The 18974-nt window shown below is 47.7% G+C and overlaps 2 protein-coding genes across 3 annotated transcripts in view; one reads left to right on the top strand and one right to left on the bottom strand.

The window, feature by feature from the left end:
- LOC143370370 (uncharacterized) overlaps positions 1–18974 on the top strand; it is a 65565-nt gene that overhangs the window by 1609 nt on the left and 44982 nt on the right. The window lies entirely within an intron of this gene.
- LOC143370365 (uncharacterized) overlaps positions 1–18974 on the bottom strand; it is a 45669-nt gene that overhangs the window by 1473 nt on the left and 25222 nt on the right. For both annotated transcript variants that reach the window (XM_076815393.1, XM_076815394.1), the window contains exons 2-4: positions 6669–6985; positions 6221–6432; positions 49–389 (exon numbers count right to left, since the gene is read on the bottom strand). In XM_076815393.1, the coding sequence (XP_076671508.1) occupies positions 49–389; positions 6221–6432; positions 6669–6984 (869 nt within the window). In that variant the 5' untranslated portion in view covers position 6985. The remainder of the gene's footprint in view (positions 1–48; positions 390–6220; positions 6433–6668; positions 6986–18974) is intronic.

Here is an 18974-nt window from a genome sequence, read left to right as displayed (position 1 = left end):
CCATGGAAGAACGTTTCCCTCCCTCTTGAAAGAAGCTTCGATACTCACCTGGGAGGCATCGCTCGCGCGCGCTGATGCGTCCTGATTTGCTGCTCCCTTGAGAGCTGCTGGTTCGATAGGTAGCTGCTGTCCCTGAGGACGGCGCCCTGCTGATAGTGACTGTAGTGGTGACCGGCCGATCGGTCGTTGTTCTGAGACAACGATAATTGTGCCAGATACTCTCTGAGCTCTGGCTGGCTGGCCAGCAGATCGCGGCGGGCTTGGGCGGTGAACGTCGATTGCGCGGTCGTCGTCGTAGAGTCCGACCAGGGCGGCGGCGGAGTGTGAGACCGCGATATCATGGCGTATTTGTGACAGAGGTACTCCTCGTAAGTCGGTGGCAAGCCGGACTGTAAACAGAGACCACGGTGGAATCGTCGGGTGTCGAAGGATTCCTTCGGCTTTCAAAGATAGAGGGATTCCCTCTGTTCTCAGGCATCGCGGAACTCATTCCGTTCTCAGAGATCGAAGGATTCCCTCTGTTCTCAGAGATCGAAGGATGCCTTCCGGCCTGAGAGATCGAAGAACTCCCTCTGTTCTCAGAGATGGGCTGATCCCTCCTATCAGACATCGCGGTACATCTTTATTCAAGTGTCTCTAATGGGAAATACGGCGGTAGAGTTCACGTCGCTGGCACGGTGGAGGATTTGCAGAGACTCCCTCGAATCTGATTGTCGAAGGAAATAATTCGATAACAAGCCAGACAGCATCGGCATTCATTATATTATATTGCGTAATTGGCGGAATTGCCGGGATATCGGAAGCTGGGATGCCGAGATGATGTGAATTATCCCGTTGAACGATAGGAACGCAACCGATGATATGCTTTGTTTAATCTTTCGATTTGGCTGAACGCCGCCTAGGGGATTTGCCCAAGTTTAACTAATTGCTACCGGGGGAAGTTTGACGGGAAATATTGTTTAATCTTGCCCAGGGAATTTGATCGTCCGCCAACGATATTGGAAACTCCAGTTACAGGGAACGTTTCGAGTGGTGCTGATCGCGGGGAGTCAAGCACGAGGTAACTAATTAGCGGGTTTCTCATCTTTTGCATTAGATCCGTGTGTGTGTGTGTGTGTGCAGGAACATCGCAGTTTGCACTCCGTGACGCATTGCAGAAATCGAGGGGAGTATTTTCGGGGGCGGATGGGATTTTGAACTGGGGCCAATTACTTGAGACGCAAAAGAACGTTTTGCAACACGCCACTGAGACGCCCAGTGCTTTTTGTACCCCTTTCGAGCACTTAGTTGCACTCGCTTCGGTGGTGCAACACTGTACGGAATTCGAAGCGAAGTTTTGATGCATCGATGTTTTTACGCGTTACTCGAAGGTATTTTAAGATTCCAATAGTCATCTCGATATATTTCTCCGAGACGTGCATTTCGAGACAACGATAACTGACGTTTCTGGGACTCTTACGTTCAATTTCCACTGTTCCGTTTTACACGGAAAAGTCTCAGCGACTTACCGCGTTCGGGTACTGGGCCAGTAAGTTACATTTATCAAATTATTCTCTTCAATTTCTCTTCAAATTCTTATTCAATTTCTCTTTGTACTAGTTAACATGTTTTGTATACTAAAGGGCATTCCCGTTGATAATAATAATAATAATAAATAAATTAATAAATTCGTCTCGTGAAACTAAACGTCAAATAGGAGTAGATTTCTATTATATTTTCCGAGCAGAATCAATTACCGATCGTACACTGATTCTCGCATTTAATTAAATGTGGAATCAGGAACCCCCATAGAATAAAAGGGAGCCCGGACTAAGAGACCAGAGAGAGTCGGCGTAGCCGTGGTGGCAAACGCGACTGATCAGCACGCGGGCGGCTAGGGTTCGATCCCCGACGCCCTGTGATGACTCTCTTTTTCCGTGGTTCCCGAACACGTAGGAATTACTACCTCTATTCCCTACATAAATGTTTTTATCGCAATTATATCGATCGGATCGAATGTATTTTTCCGCAATCAAAAATGCGAAAGAGAATCACGATGGACCACATTCCTTTAACGTTCTGTATTTTCGAGTTAATTAAATTTGATTGGCGCCGAGGAAAGTGTTCATGAAAATGCAGTGTTTGAATTGTATTGAAATGGAAAAAATGTTCCTATCAAAACGAAATAACTTTGCATCGAAAGATTAGATACTACTCGGATGCTTCGATTCGCGCTTCACAATGGAGCTCATTCTTCTCACTCCGGTATTGTGTGTCTCCACTACAATATTATTCTTCGCCGGGAAGAAGCCTCAGCCAGTCGAAGGGCCAAATTAGTGTCATTGCAGATCGCCGTTAGGTCTCGACGACTCATTCATCCGTCGCCATGAAAGGGGGGGTCTAAGTTTTACAAGCTGCCAGAAAGCTGGCGCGTGTAGTAATGAGCGCCGGCTCGGCCGTTTTGCGTTCATTGAAAGCGTTTTACCCTATTACACCAGCGAGACTTTAATTAACGAGGAAATGTTGCGGAATTCCAACGCCTTTCAACGGCCCGAGCGCCTTTTTTTCAGATTGATTCGCCAGGCCGCGGCACGGGATGAAAAACACGAGCTCGACCAGCCCCGCGGAGCTTTTAAGCGAAAACGTTTCGTTCGACGAACGCGTCCTTCCTCGTTTGGCGCCGAGACGCGGTGAAATTCGCCTCGCGAGCCCGTGCAGTGTTGTCTGGCACGAAGCGGGGCTAAAGGCGAGAAAGTAACGCAGTGCATCGTCCTTTGTTGGGCTAGAGAATCCAATGGGATTTTTTAAGCCCCAAAGTAAACTTTGTTCGAATCCAGAGCTTTTAGAAATTGTCGGTGGATTTTAGAATTCCCTCCCTCTGATTCTCTCGGTCGTCTTTGCCGTTTAATTTACCCGAGAACACGAACCTTTACGACAGGCAGAACTACGAAGATTCAATTCAATTTCCTACCACTGTATTCACTTTAAAAATCACTCGTCGCTATTAATAAAGCGCTGATTTGGAAGCTGCCTCTGGCTTACGCAGACGTCCTTAAAATTGGCTACTATTCACCAGTCTTTTGGCTTCCAATTAACCTGCTTGCAATCATGAAGTGCTCGCGTAGTTTTCGGAAACCAGAAACCCCGGCTTCTATGCGATAGTGGTGCTGTTGCCTCCATTTTCGTCAATTTTCATCGACGCTTGACGGGATATAGTCGATGTGAAAAAGTGGAGGCGGAACTGAGTTTCGGGATTATTATCCTGTGATTCGATTCCCAGCGGGAAGCGGCTCGAGCACCTCCGAGGAACTTTTCGCCGTTATTTTCCTCAGTGTTTTCTGTAATTTTAACGAGATTGGAGTGGGTCACGCGAAAGTGGTTACACGATTGTCGCCCGTCCGACGGAAGCGGGATTTATTCGCTCGGACGACGATGCCCTTTTTTCTTCTTGGGCAGCGAATTTCACGGCTCGTTTGCCCGTGAAGCGTTCCCTCGAACCGTGCTAATGCAACGAACATTTTAATTTCACTTTGCGCGTCTTGTTTCAGTGAAAAGTGAAACTGAAAGCGTTTCATTGTGCCGGGTCGCCTATAAATGGACTTCCGTTCTCGTCGATGCCAAGGCACGCATTGTAGCTCGTTTGCAAAGGGAACTTTAGTTGTTGCTGGGAGTTCTGAATGCAAACTAGCTGTGAAATAATTACAATAGGTAAACGTTTAATTGAGAAAAGGATTTTGGCTGCGCTTTGGCACGAAGTTTCTAATTTCCCGCTTGCGGGGCAATAATTAATGAAAGATCTAGTTTCAAAACAATAATACAACAATAATTTCGTTCGAAATCATCCGCCAAGCAGAATTCAACATAAATCTTCCATTTCCCGCAATGACAGGTGAGGATTCGCCCGATTTTCACCATTTTTCAAAGCAATCCAGTCCACGCGGAGGCAAGCCGAGCGCAAACGAGCACACCCCGTTATCTCTGCACGCAAGAAACGCGTTAAGAATTTATCCGGGGGATTTTCTCGGATATTTCCCGGAGACAAATCAGCGGAAAAGATTAGCGCTCTTGCGAGCACGGCGGAACGATACCAAGATAGAATTGCTTCCGTTCCATTTCCGCGACCCTTTAGGTTCCCCGTTTATTCGCGTCTTTTCCTTGATATCGATATCTCGAGGAACGGTGGCCAATCCGCGGCGTCGTAGTTTTAGGAAAATATAGCCGGAGCCTGGTAAACATTGTGATAAAACGACAAGATTCAGTGGTATTTTATTCAAGCCAGGATTTATTAGATTCTCGAGGACGGGGGTTGGAAAGTTTCGCAAAAATTACTGCCTCGGATATGCATTCGCTTTTGTTTCGCGTAGGCAGAGGGAACGGGGCAATAAAGCCTGTCATCTTCGCCGTAGGAAGCTGCCATTTGCTTTATGGAATTTAATCTTTTCTTGCCTGCATTGTCGAAGGGAATGTTGATTTATCGCTTGCAACTGGCGCTGTTACGTTGATCGAATGCAATTTAATTCGCTCGCGTACCCGCCGGGGAAAAAGTGCGCGGGTCGGGAACGAAACAGTTGCGGGGCCGTGCAACAGAATGCACGACGAAGTTCAATCACCGTTCTAATGGCGGCGAATACGTGCCTGCATTTTACAACGACCTCCGTCGGAATTTCTCGCCCCGGGGGCAGAGAGCTTCCGAAAGTTTCCGTATCAATCTAGCCGAACTTTTCGACACGTGGGATTTATACAGTTTCATTCGGCCAATGCCGGCGTCGATCTTTGTTGCCTCGAAGATTATCGCGCTCGCGTCGAATTAAGGGAACCGCTTGGAAATCGGGGGGTGCGGAGCGGTGCAGCGAGTCGTTTATAAAATTACCAACGCAAATGCACCAGCGCTGCTTAACGAGTTTATTTAAGTTCGGGGTCGCGGCCCTCCGCCGAAGCATTCGAGTTATTCGGAAGGCGAACGATGTCGAGCTAATTTCCAAGCTCGCCAAACAATGGGGGAGGGGGTGGGTGGTGGGTGGACGAAGTTTCGGAGTGAAATCGCGCCGATAAAACGCGGTAAGAATGGAACGGCACGAGCTCAGCGAAATTCGACGAGTCCGGGCGTCGTTACCCAAGACTTTGAAGTGGGTCGACAGAGGGGACCAACGGTGTTTTTCGCGCGGGGGTGGCCGCGCGATGTGGCACGAAAATTTATGTGCTCCTCGGCGCCGCGAAACTATGCAGCCCTGGCGAATACGGCCAGCCAAGAGCAAAATGCTTCTCTCCAGTTCGAATTCGACTGTTGTTCACCGTGCCCGAACCCCTTCCCACCCTCGTGGCGAGAGACCTTTCCCCGGGACACGGGGACGGTCGGGATATTCATGAGCATCTTCTCGATCTTTTTCTATATTCTGCCTCTCATTTCTCAGGCTACTTTGGGTAATCGAATATTTGTCTACGCTACTCGATTGGTCGCGCGTTCACAAGAGTGAAACAGTTGTCAGCGGAGGGGCGGAGTCTTGATATTACAGCCGGAGAATTGAGGGAATAGTTGGGCATTGTTGAAGGAAGGTGGAAATTCGAAAGGGAAAGGGCATTCCTCTTCCATCTGAGCAAGTAAGCCAGAAGTTCCAGTCGCGAATCGGATGGCCGGCGCGCAATTAGCAGCTTAAAGCGCGCAATTAGGGGAACGTCAGTTCGTTTACAGGAAATCCATGGATGCACGTCAATTGCAGGCCACTGTCTGACAAGTCGGACCACGAACGACCTTTACCACTGTGGTTGTCTAACGAGATTGCAGTTCTACCTGGTGTCTGGCCGAGAACGTCCAATACTACTCGGCTAAATCCTAAGTGGCGAGTTTGAATGGTGACTTTGTGACTTGGATTTCGGTAGCTGCGCCTCTACACCGGTGCGACCCGGAGTTGGTAACGCGTAACTATCTCTAAACTGTATACAGATTGCCGTTTCATAGGAATCTCGACGACGGTACGAACGAGTCTCGTCAAATGTCCATGCAAAATTCCGATTGTTTTTGCATCCTCAGCCCTTCAACGATTTCCACGAAATACTCATTAGGGTCATTAAAAAATGATTCACCAAACCAGCCTGCATGTAACGCGAAACAATAGCTTCATCATCGAGTAATAGCTTTATATCCGTGTTTTGACTAACGACGCTAGTTCTCCATTGTTTCAGGCGATTTCAACAAGAGAGGGCTGTATCTAACGTTAATAGCGACTATTAATAACCCACTCACCTGCCACGTTTTCGAGATAGCAACATCGTAGGTGGGCGGCGGCGATACCATAGAAGGAATGGCGTAAACTGGTTGCGATCTACTTTGCGCGTTTAATTGACTATTTCCGGTTTCGTTGGCACTGGCGTTCGGCGTGTCTGGAATGGTGGCGTACAGGGCCTCCGGTATAGTGTTCTCGCGAATTCCGCCGCCGAGTATGCTGGAGCCCGAATCTGCGCAGTAGCGAATGCAATTTTAAGCAAAGTTTGCGAATTAATTAGTCGATGGTGGAGTGGTCAGCGGCCGGATCCGCGAGCGGACTGCGTCTTTATCGTTAATAACTCGCGTAACTGTAGAGAGAATAACTATCGCTACTCTGGAATGTACTTCCGGGTAGCCTCCGGGTGAGATGGTTCTGGAATAAGATGCAGCAAGGAATATCCGGATAGAGTGCGTGTTAAATCTTTACCAATGTAGGTGTAATGCGATTCCGCTCTGTCGGCGCTCCTAGTCCTCCTCGAGTGATTCAATCTCTTCTCGTATTTATTCGTCTTCGTGGCCGGCCTGGACTGATCGGCGACCGAGCTGCTGCTTCCCGTATCAGACGTTCTGTTCTTCGAGCGAGCCTCTTCCTGCTGCTTCTTGGCGGCTCGCGCTTCCGACTTGCTGCTCTTCGACTTGGATATCCTGGTGGTCAGCTTCCTCGCGGACAGCGAGCCATTCCGCGCTTTCGGCAGCTCCACCACCACTCCGCAGCCGCAAATTGGCGCGTTTTCGTTAGACATTCTGTAAAAAGGAAATTGGAGTATCTTAATCGTGGGGTTATTATCGTTTATCCTTCGGCTTTAATCGTTCCTCGTGATATCGAACACTTTACTCTGTAATTACCGCGAGCATCTGCGAGTGAATCGCTTACGAATACCTGACATCGAGACACTCGTTGCCAGCGGTAATGCTGCTCTATAATCTGCTGCAATAACACGTAGCGTTTCGTGGTACCGCGTTACCCAAACCACAAGCCAAGGGCCATTAATAACGTGGCCATAATGGCCCCTAATTGGAGTCACTTCGCAACGTTTCTCCTCGACCAGGTGACCCGTGCGTTCGACTCTCGATAAACGTGATTGAACGATGTTGGAGGGCAAAAAGCGCCTTCCTTGCAGCGATCTTCCCTCCAAGGGACACTAACGTTCGCCGCGGGATCTCATTTTTATTCCGCTCGCACCTTGATAGACATGGGAAAAGGAAGGCAGACGATATCTGTCAACGGGACACTGATCCCAGATAAAACCACTCGGCTCCAACATATTAAGTTTGTAAGCCGTGATTTCAGGGATCAGCGTTTCAGTTCGTAAAGCATTCTAATCTTCAGGGGGGGGGGAGGATGCCAAAATCTAGACAAAACTCATCAAACTTTGCGGTTCGTGGAATCAGAAGTGAAGGATTCCTTTCAGGCACAGTAAAGCTAGGCTCTCGAAAGTTGCCAAGAGAATCCCACCCGCATCATAAACTCGACTCGATGTCCTCAACAGCAATCGTTCTCGGAGATCCCGATGGAAATGGAGTCCGGCCTCCCAGACGAAGTAATAAATCGATAATCGTCTATGAGGGAGAATGGCTGGAGGGGCCGTCGGTCTCGTTCGCTTAATTATTCGATTCCCCGTGAAAGCTCCGCTCCCTTTTTCCACCCCCGCCGCGCGACAGAGTGAACTCGAAATCAAAGGGAGTCGCTTTGATCCGAGATTTAAACGCGTGATTTATCGGAATCTGGAAAGGAGTGGCTTCCCTTCTTTTCCTTTTGTGTCCCCGCGCTGCTCCGCTGGAACAATGGCTTCGATCCTTTTGCAACGCCCGCGGCTCCCTGCCCTCTCCATTTTTTCGTTAATTTGTCTTTGAGCGAAGATTATTCGGTCCCAGTGACAGATCGTTATCTAGTTCCGTGCGCCTTCAGGATCGACAGCGCCGATAGGAGAAATTACACAAGTATCAGCAGCCGTCGCGAGAAAGATCATCGCTTCGCAGGTTTTCGAGCTTGGAGGGGTTAACAAAATATTCTGCTTCTCCATTCTCATTGCTCGCAGCCCCCTAAATGGAACGTAAATATCTGAAAGGAAGCCTCGGATCGTCACGGTCCCGGAGGCAACGAATCAGTCAGACGCTCGCCCGAGTTTTCTGGGAAGAGGTAGCTTTCCCCTCTTTCACGCGGAAATTTCATTCTCCGCCCCCCTCCCTTTTATATGTTCAGACTCTTTCGCGTGGAAGCGTTTCGGAGGCTGCAACACCGAGCACATCCAACCAGTGGTACAATCCAATTTTCGTATCGTCGTCGATTCGAAAGGGATACCCATCCCTCTCCTTGTGTCAGATTTTTTTCTCCCCCGAGAGATTAAAAAGAAGTTACCCCGTCGAGTCCGTACTTTCTCCTCTCGCTGCAGCTTCGTTCTGTGCCCCATTTTCTACGGTAAACTAGATTCTGGGCTGCTCGATATATCCGGACTTCTTCCCTGCATTTTCTCTGCGACGATCTGTCCATGCGAGTGGAGGCTGCGAGGGAATCGGCGCTCAGGGCCGAAGCACGAAGGAGAAGCTTCATTTCCGCAAGATAATGTTAGAGAATTCCCACAATGTCTGACGAACGAACGAAACACACGGGGTTAATCGACGAAATTAATTTTCCAGCGGGGAACGCGATGCTCCACGGGTATAATAATCTGCGAGGCTCTCTGGTTTCGATGGGGAGGCAAGATACATCCAGACGCCGAGGAGAAATCGCTGCACGGAAATTAAATTACGCGGTGCGCTGCGGAATGAGCTCCGGGAGACCCCTTAGTTAGTTTCGACGACAAACTACGTGCTACGCTGCCGTTATTATTCATTCCGGCTCGCCTGCTTCTGGCCAACTTCCGGTCGCCACGGAATCCCTTTCATCCCGTCGACTTAGACCGAGTGCCGGTGATCTGTCATCGAAGCAGACACGCTATCTTCACTTTATCCCTCGTCGCTCTCTTATTCCGGACTCCTTTTAATTCTCCCCCTCGCTCACTTATCGCAAGCGAGGTTTGCTCGGGTCCAGTGAGACAAAGGACACAAGTGTAACAGTAGAAGAGGTTCGTGCATAGCCAGACAATTCGATGTTACGAAGCTGAAATAAAATCGTGCAAGGGAGAATGACAATTGATTAATTAAGTGAAACAGAAAGGTAGAGGAGCGAGAAAGTGAAACGTGCCGGTGTATGGTCAGGCAACACCGTTTGAAGACCGGAGTTACCGCAGTTTACGAAAACTTCGTGTATTGCCGCCAGCGAAGAATGCCGAGCGCAATTAGAGCGTTCCGTAGAATGTAATTAAAGCTCGATCCTGGTCGTCACGCGTCACGGCACCGGGATACCTGTTTTTTTTAGCATACCCGAGCCCCGCCTGAATTTCAATTAATTCCGTATTGCTCGTATCGCTTCGAATATCGTCACGTGTTTGGAGCAGCTGAAATTACACCCGGACGCTTTCGGAATTAACCGCGAATCCTGGCTACTTTGAGAGCTCCCCCAATTTGCAATCAACGTCTCTTGCATATTCCAGAGGCGAATATTAGTGTCTCCTTCATGATTACCAAGAAGCCTTCGACGTACACCAGTCCCGACTTTACCCCTATAATTGTTATTAGAAGCTGGTTTAACAGCTTCTGCATATCTGCCACGGAGGATACCGATCTTCAGATGCGGCAGTCACTGAAACTAAAGTTTAGTTACGCAAGCGTGCAGTGGTTTTCTTAGATGCGACGTTCGAATACGAGTTTTTATTACTTCACCCCCCTTACGGTTTCTTTAATTTATTATGTAACTAATTGCCCGAAAGTAACATTATGTGCTGTATCACTGGTACCTGGATTAACTTAATAACTCGAGAATTCATAGTGATCGAGTGAGGAATTAGCCACTCGAAGGTGGTCGTCGGAAAAATGAGTCGTTATTTCATCGGGAGTTTATGGGTGAATACGTATTCCCTGTTGGGAAGTTGGAGGGATCGGGAAATCGCGAAGGTCCGCGGAGCGGCGGTAATTTTAAGCCTGGCGAAATTTTCGAAATCCGTGGAAGCCCTCTGAGAGGTTGCAAAAAGCTGAAAGTTCGCGGATCCTCGGCTGCCACGGCTCACTGGGAAGTTTTACGCGAAACTTTGGAACTCTTAGGGTTTCGAGAGACGTTTAGCTTGGCCCCTGCTCGATAGGAGGGACTTTACGTGACCTAATATTTGCACAGCGCGTGCAAAAAGCTTCGCCAGATATTTCAAACACCGACACCGCTCGTCATAGCGAGCGCAGAAATTCTGATCCATATGGTTCGTTCCTTGTATTCATTTGAAGTACGAATCCCGCGATATGAATATATAATTCCGGGTATAAATAAAGTGCGGGTAGAACTGCCGAAGTAAAGGAAGCAGGGAAGAAGAGCGAAGAGAAAAGTACATTACTCTCTGCAGTGCCTTTCTCGAATAGTAATAAAGAGGAAGATCGAACATTGATTACGCAAACATTCGCTCAGAATCCTAATGCTCGCGGGCATTACAGAAGAATCCTACCTCGGGGCGCAGAAAATCCTATCCCGAAAGATCCGAGAATTGAATCATAGCGAGTTCATCGGATTAAATTGCCCGAACAATCAACAATCTGCTTTACTACGGGAAAGGGTGCCTTCGACTAAATCCAATTTACTAGAAACGCTCCGGCGCGGTCCACACGGCCCCATTCATCCCCAAAATTCCTATAAGGCAAATCTGCTGAAACTCGGGGGGATCGATAAACGAAACCCCAAAGATTGTACGTGTCGGATTCACAGAGCCCCGCCAGTTACACGATAAACCGATAACAGAGTGCCGCACTATTTGCACGCGTATCGGCCGCCACCGGAATTATACCTTATCAGCTAGCATGTACGCGCGCCAGTAGTCGCATTATGCTAGTCGATACGACCAACTGATTGTGAGAACCGCAGCCGACGGATACCGAAATCCCGAAATCTCTAAGCGCCGAAGAGCCGAAAACTCCTCCGAAATTAGACCAACGTTGTCAGAACTCCGCCGTGCCGAATCAGACGCATCCTCCCCCTCCTATTTCTCTCTCAATCCCCGTCCTCCGTTCACCCTAGCTCACCGCCTGTTACGTCCCGCGTCGTATGAGCAGCTGATGATCAGTAGTTGCGCGAAACCAATGGCAATTCAGTCCCGGATTATCGCATTGATTCCCTCGAATCGATTCGTAAACCGTTACTCGCAAAAGATTAATTAGTCCTCGGGCTTAATGGCAGAGTTCTGTCGGCGGTGTTCGCAGGCTCGCGAAATAAGCGACTAAAGCGAGCGGACGAGAGCGCGATTGGGCGGGGCGGACAATTTATTAATGGAAAGAATAACGTTTACGTCAGTTCCTCCGAGCGGTCGAGCGCCGATGTGCGGGGAAACAGCGCGCTGTTTCCAGTAAATCGAGGGACCCGAAACGCGACATAATTCCGCGATTTCCACCGGCTAATTAACGGGCGAAATTAATTAGCGATTGCTTCCAACGTGATCGTTATCCTCTCGACGAACGGGATCTCTTCTAAGCTGCTTTCCGCGCGGGGGCGACCGCGGGAGGGGCCGGTTTTATTAAAAGCGACGCATTGGCGACTTTTTCGATCAGACAATCACGGAAGACACGCTATTCGGCGGGCGTAGATTTTGCATAAGTTAATTGCCAGCGGGATTATATCTGCCGGTGTCGAAGATAACGAAACGGCGGGGAGGGAGAGAGGAGACCGCGGGTGTATTAAGCCGGGATCACGCTGCAAGTTTTAAAGCGGTTTTGGCGCATCGATAAAGCTCGTAAAATGAAATGAAAAACAGATTACGGGGGAATGTGATTCGGGATGGGGGGCCCGCGAGGATGTTCCCAAGGAAGATTGAACCGAAAACTCGGACGTGTGGTGACGGTACCGAAACTGCTCAGTTCTAAATACCCATTTTCCAATGTTTGATTAAAACGGAACAAAGCAGCGGAATGGAAGCGTGGGTGATTAGCTTGCCACAATAAGGAGGTGCACAAAGACGCGGAAAAACATTGTACGTTGTCGGACAATAAAAGTGGTGTTCGCGGTTCGTTTGTGCCAGGAAGTAAAATATATCTGCATAAGTCAGCCAAGTAGAATAGAAGTCGAGCGACCGAGCTAGTAGAATAGGTCGGCAAAGGGTCGGGCAAGTCGAACACGATAATACGCGACAGAACGTGCTGCTCCCGTCATCCGCGTAGAATTCTCCACGCAGATAATCGTTTTCTATATCCTCAGCAACAATACGCTCGAAAATTATTCAATCCCTCTAACTCCGAGCTTAATCAGGACCCAGGATTCCAGATCCTCTCCCATTTACATGAGGATTACTCCGTACCCCCAGAAAGGGCTCTGAAAGACGCAGTTACTGTTTTATGACCCGGAAACGGATCCGTTCCGGGGAATACCGTGGAAACGTGCGGAGTTTTCCTCGATCGCTTGGTAGTATCAGCGTAAACGTCGGTGGTTGCTCGCCTGTTCGCGGAGGAAGAAAATTTCAAGCCTCTCGGAGGGTTGTGTTCCTTGATCCCCGAGGCTGCTCCTTCGTAATCATTCAGCCGCGTAATCTGCGTTATGCATGCCCCGGCAGGCTCGTTATCGGTAAGAGTATCCTGTTATTAGTATGGAAATCCTTGTGTAAAAGTGGGGCATCGGTTTGTACCGGTGCAGCTGCGCTTCCCACACTTTGTTACCTGCTTTTCATTATGGATCTGGATTCCCGTACAGGGGAATAATGGATCGCGAGACGCCGACGGTGGAGCTGCGTGTAATTGGCGAGCCGCGATCGCTGGTCGCAAAATTGGGTCGGTCTGGGTGAATACTTACACAGTTTGACAGCCATCTGGACTTGTAACATCCAATAGCTGTTTCTTATAGGTTTTCGTGTCCTGAAAACGAATCCGTAAGCCGTTTGTCGCCAGCACCCTCAGTTTTTGAGAAATTCGATTTTGAAAAAAAACTGCAAATTTTCAACTTTGAACATCTTTTGTGTCGAAACTTCTGTGTTGAAAACAAAACGTGACTTGCCACTTCTGTTGATGCTTTCCGATGGAAAAATGTCTGCTAAATCCCGTGGAATAGTCAGATTTTCTCCTAGACCCTTAGTTTTGGAAATAAATTCAAAGATATCTTCAAAAATGGGTGCATTTCGGATGTCCTTTTCCCTTTGATCGATGTTTAAACATATTTAAATGTTCATAATGCAATAATAATTTATATCCTTGTATTCGGGAGGGTTCATAGAATAATTTCACGCAACGAGCAACGGAATAACTATTACCGTTTCGACACAAAAGATGTTCAAAGTTGAAAATTTGCAGTTTTTTTTTCAAAATGGAATTTCTCAAAAACTGAGGGTGCTGGCGACAAACGGCTTGCGGATTCGTTTTCAGGACACGAAAACCTATAAGAAACGGCTATTGAATGTTACAAGTCCGAAAAAAACTCAAATTTTATCGAACTGTGTTATCCGCGAAATATTTTCACCAAAGCATGCGACAGCTGCTGGTACGGTGTTGCGTTTAAAATTCCGCGCAGCTTCTACGGGCGTAAATACGTGGACCTTTGATATCACTATAGTTTTCCCTTGCATTATAATTGACGCTTCTTTGTTTTGTAATCATTAACTTTGCCTGATTCGGCCGGGCTAAAGTTGCCCTCGTTATTATGGGTATACTTCGCGGCGGTGTAATTATTCCTGGCACCGTTCGACGACTCTGAGATCCATTTTAACGCGAAGTGGATCCTCTCGGATTGTATGCGGTGAATGCCGTGGAGACACACTTCTATTATTTAATGCTGATTTCATAGAGGAACTGATAATGAGAGCTTTATTCACACTGAAGGAAGCGTTCTGAGAGGAACATTTTCCATACGACAAATCGTACGTCGGGGCGAAAGTCAATAGCCACGAATTGCAAAACGCTTGACGATAGCAATCTCTTGGCTGTGCTACGGAAACAGCAGGTTCGTTGCATTCAATTTCGTTGCCCCGCGAGGTAAGAAGCGATACCACTGTGCGATGCGCTCGTGCCGAGAGAATAAAAAGCTATTACACCTCGTCGAGGTATTACGCTTTATGGCTGGCGCGATATGCATCTCGATTACACCGTTCGTCCCTGTAATAAAACTCGAATTAAGTGGATTTTGAAGGGAAATTGAGATTGCAGCCGGCGTCGCGCGATTTGCTTCTACCCACGTTCTCAGCCCCGGTAATATGCAAAAGAAAAACGTGGGGAAAATGACAAAAAATTTACGAAGAAGAAATCCAGTAAGTCCCGGGCTTTACATAGCTCCACACGCGGAAGTCATGAAAAAAGTTTATAACAATCTCCCCCCCTCCATTCCATCAACATCGCCAAGCTTAGTAACTCAGTTTTCCAACACTTTGCCTACATTTTCAAAGATAAATCGTGCTTTCAAAAGGGCTTCAGAATTTCTGAATTAATTAGAAGGCCGGCGCTGTTGGAAAGTTCTTTTCGCGCTTAGAAAGGGCTCATTACTTTCGCGACCAGCGCGCTTTTTGAATTAAAGGAGCGAATCGTGTTTGAAGTACGCTATGCCGGCAACCAATCGGTACTGGAAGACGGCTCGTTTCAGAAGGTTTTAGGTACGGGAGGAAGCGTGGCGCGAGTGCGGCGGCAGGTCAAGATTAATTTCGGGCGAATCCTGAGCGTGCAGCGCGGGCTTTTCTTCGATAAATCCCGCGGCGCATGACTGGATTAATTACAGCAACGCGGGGCGTGCTGGGATGCTGGAGTGTGGACGCTGCTATTGATTAAATCGTCGATAATGTAAATACTGACACTCTCGCGAGTCACGTTAATCGCGATGAATGAGATTCACCGCGATATCTAATTTCTCTTTCACAGGTGAACTCTGCCTTACGAGCCTCTGCGTGGGCCCCATTTAAAATTAAACGAAATCGCAACATTTATTTTCGGATTTCCATATTTGTGAATTTTCACTAACAAATAAGCATTTCATCCTGCGATACACACCACGGGGATCCCGCATTTATGAAATCCTGAATCGTTCCTCTGAGATATCCCGGACGAAAGGTTGCTGCAAGTAGAGTAGATCAACGAACGGCGAGAACGTTTACGTTACCAGGAAAATGAGCTGGCATTTTAAGAAATAGCAAGATTGCACTCAAGCCCCTAGGCAACTAGATTTAGCAATAACTCGATATCGACCCTCTGTCAACCAATTAATTTTTCCTTCGGTGCTTTTCAATTAAATTAATTACTCGATGCCTCTCTGCTTTCTCTCGCTCCTCCGTTATTTATCGATTAAAGTTCCAGCCCTCGGTGCGTTCGCTTCTGTTCCATTCTTAATGAATAGTGGACCCATTCAGAAGCATCCAGCACGTGAAACTAGTTAAATCATTGCAAATTGTTAAACATTCCCCGCCGCACGATGCGCGTCTGGTTGGGCAAGATTAATTAAGGAGGAAGTAATTCAAATTATTCCAGCCTCGCGTGAAATTCATTCATTTATGTTGGGGAATTTTCCTGTTGTAGAAGAGCGCCGCGAATTAGACCGTAAAATTAGTTCGCGGTGCGCGGCACTGGCGGAGACGAGCAGTCATTTATTCAAAACAGTTCGAAACTCCGTTAGGTTGGCACACGTGCTAATGCGATTAAAACGTTCATTGGCAAGACCAACGAAACAGAACCGTTCGTTTTTCGTGCCACTCCGCGGTCACGCATACGGGCGTTCGTTTCCACCTCTTTGGCTCTTTAGTTAGTAGCAGCGTATTTAATTGGAAACTGTACGCTTTTCCAACGTTTCCCGCAGTCCCCACTTACGGCGACTGTTCTTCTTGCGGGCAACAAAGATCACTTTGCCGCCCCGTCATTTCCACGCCTATGATAAACCCGCCGTGATTCTTTCGTATTAAACAGAGTAAACATGATACGCGGCTGTTATAGAATTTTTAATTAAAAAATCGCCAGATTGCGCGCGGGAGGAATAAACTGAAACGCGAGTTCTTCGAAATTATAGAACGCCCGAGCGAAAAAGCCGCCAGCAGAAATTTAATAAAATCCATGGAAAATATTCAAGATATTAAAGCTGTGCCACACACTCCGCGCGCGACCCCCTCGGTTTCATAAGGGAAAACATTTGCGGGCGATATATATATATATATATATATATATATATATATATATCGGGGAAAAATTTTAATCACGGTAACCCGTATTCCGCCACAATACACATTTAGAACGGAAATATACCTGCAGCGAATCACTGGACGAAACCAACAAAACCCACCGCCCTTATAAAGCCGTGGCGCAATAATGACTTTGTTTAACCGTGTTAAAGGTATCCAGGGTGGAAGTACGTTCCTCGATGGACTCATTCAATACGCCGAGCCTCCCGGAACTTTCCGATTCAATATTACCCGGGCCAAAAATTTACGAGGCTGGAATAATGGCGATATGCCGGGGCGATGCATAATTTATAAGAACGGGGATCATAATGGTGACCCGTGGAATTGGTCGGTAGGGGGTAGGGTGCTGAGTGAACGAATTTCCGGGCTGTCTGGCGCTCGCAGCGATTCAAAATAACAAAGCCGATCGTCCCGAGTAAATCATCGATTATCTCGTTCACCTCTCCGCGGATTTTATACGTTCCCACCCTGTGTCACCCTCCGGAGCCACAAAGGGTAGGTGACCGTTGAGCGGGGAGAGAAAAATCTGCAGCAAATTTTTCTTCTTCTTGCGGAACGAGGCGATCGGAAACGAGGAATCGCGAGCACCAGGAAGGGAATAAGGGTGAAAGGTGACCCAGTTTGCGAAGGGTGGCCGGGTTGGGTTCGATGTCACTGCTTCCTGGCCCGGCATGACCCGGATTCACCTGCTCTACGCCCTCCTACCTTGCGTTTCTCCCTTTTCTCGTCCTCCAACCGTTGCCCTCTCTCCGTTTCTCTCGCTCCCACCATCGAGTTTGTGTATCCACCCACTGCGAGATGGATCTGGTAACCTAATAAGCCCTGCTAATAAAATGTGTGGGGTGTAAGTGTGTCGCAACATCCCCAGCCGCGCGGAGCTTCGTAGGTCCTCGCGGTTGGGCGGAAAAATTGGGACGACGCGACGGATGGTACCAAGGGGTGAACTTCCGAGAGCTGTGGTCGAGGGTAGTTTTTGAGGTTTATGAGATGCGCGGGTGGATGAAGTAGATCCTTTGAACAGCGGGGCTTCAGGTTCGCCGGAGGTTTCAGAAGTTTTGCTTCTACTTTCCGGAATGGATTTTACGTTTGAATTGGCTCGAATTTATAGTCTCCCGTACCTCCATTACTGATTAGGTGATCCTGGTTCCCGGAATCGCGGGATTCCGAGGAGTTTCGAGCGGTTGGATTTCTGGTTCCAAAGACGTTTAGACTCCTAGAATGTTCACCTTTAGCTTTTCACTTTCTTCCCTTCCGCAAACCTTAAACTTTTAAAGAGTCTCGGGTTCTCAGGATTCTCGATTGCTCCAAATAGTTTCACCTCGTCTGCCACCTATTCTTGTAATTCTAAAGTCTCATAGATTCTCAAAACCCTGGAATTCTAAGATATATATTCAAAATATATGAAATCTGCGACTTTTCAAGACTTTTTAGGCTTTTCGAGACCCCGCTAGGATCTCGCGAGAAATTTCTGTATTTACTGATCGAAGCTTTAACGTTGCGCAACGCGAGATCGGATCTGCCCACGCATGTGGCCGGGAAAAAATATTTTCCTTCAACGATCACGGGTCCCCGTGGTAATTACTCGGTCAACGCCGGGACGTTTCCTTCGTAAACAGTGGGTAAATACACAACCAGAGGCGGAGGTGTCCCGTGCTTTTCCACCATTGGCGGTGTAATTCAATTGCTACTGCTGTCACCTATTATTGCGCTACGTCGCTCATGGGTTGAGGCCTCAGTGCCCCATTAATCGAAACAATAAACGTCAGAACGGTGAACAAGATTGTCCTCGAGGCAATCGGTGAAAGAACATGTCTGCCAGCCTTCGTTTCCAAAAGGAGCTTGTCTCCCGAGAAACATCTCGCGCTTGTAACGATAAGCAAATAGCGCGCAAGGCGCGAAAGCCCGTATAGAATTCGCGAGGATAACAGCTTTCAACGACCAATGGTTCTAAAGTGAGCCTAGATTTTGTCTAAGCTCGACAGGTACAAAACTACGAAATTTAAATGAATATTTCTAAGTTTCCATCGGAAATTCAACGAAGTTTTTGGAAGCCAAGAGAATCTCGCAATCGGTAGAATATTTTTTCTAGGATATTTTGTGAATAGTAGTATTGATTTTCCGAGAAATTCCACAGCGGAATATAAATGTTTCCTTACGAAATGTTTCACTTCAGAAACAATTTTTCTTCCAGTGAACGAGCAGTGCGTTGTAAAAGCAACGGGACAAAATTTATACGCGTCAGCGCGCAGCACGAAGCTTCATGTATCCAACGCTTTGAAATTCGTTTGATTCGGTTGCCTGGGATATGTTTCACGCCCCATAGCGAAGAACCATGTCAATTTCAGTCACTCAACGTTAACAGTGATCGAATTCCTGCATTCCAAAACAATTCGCAGGTTATGCCGGTCCAAGCTCCCACCCCCCCTTTCATCTAAAAGTAGAATTCCAACGGGTTTTCGTTAGCAAATTTATTCACGCTGGTCTTGTTAAGCAGACGTTCGCGAAACAAGGTCACTTTCGCCTATTTCCGT

This window comes from Andrena cerasifolii, chromosome 6, assembly GCF_050908995.1.
Source record: "Andrena cerasifolii isolate SP2316 chromosome 6, iyAndCera1_principal, whole genome shotgun sequence".
NCBI lineage: Eukaryota > Metazoa > Arthropoda > Insecta > Hymenoptera > Andrenidae > Andrena > Andrena cerasifolii.
This window is presented reverse-complemented; position numbering and strand designations above follow the sequence as displayed.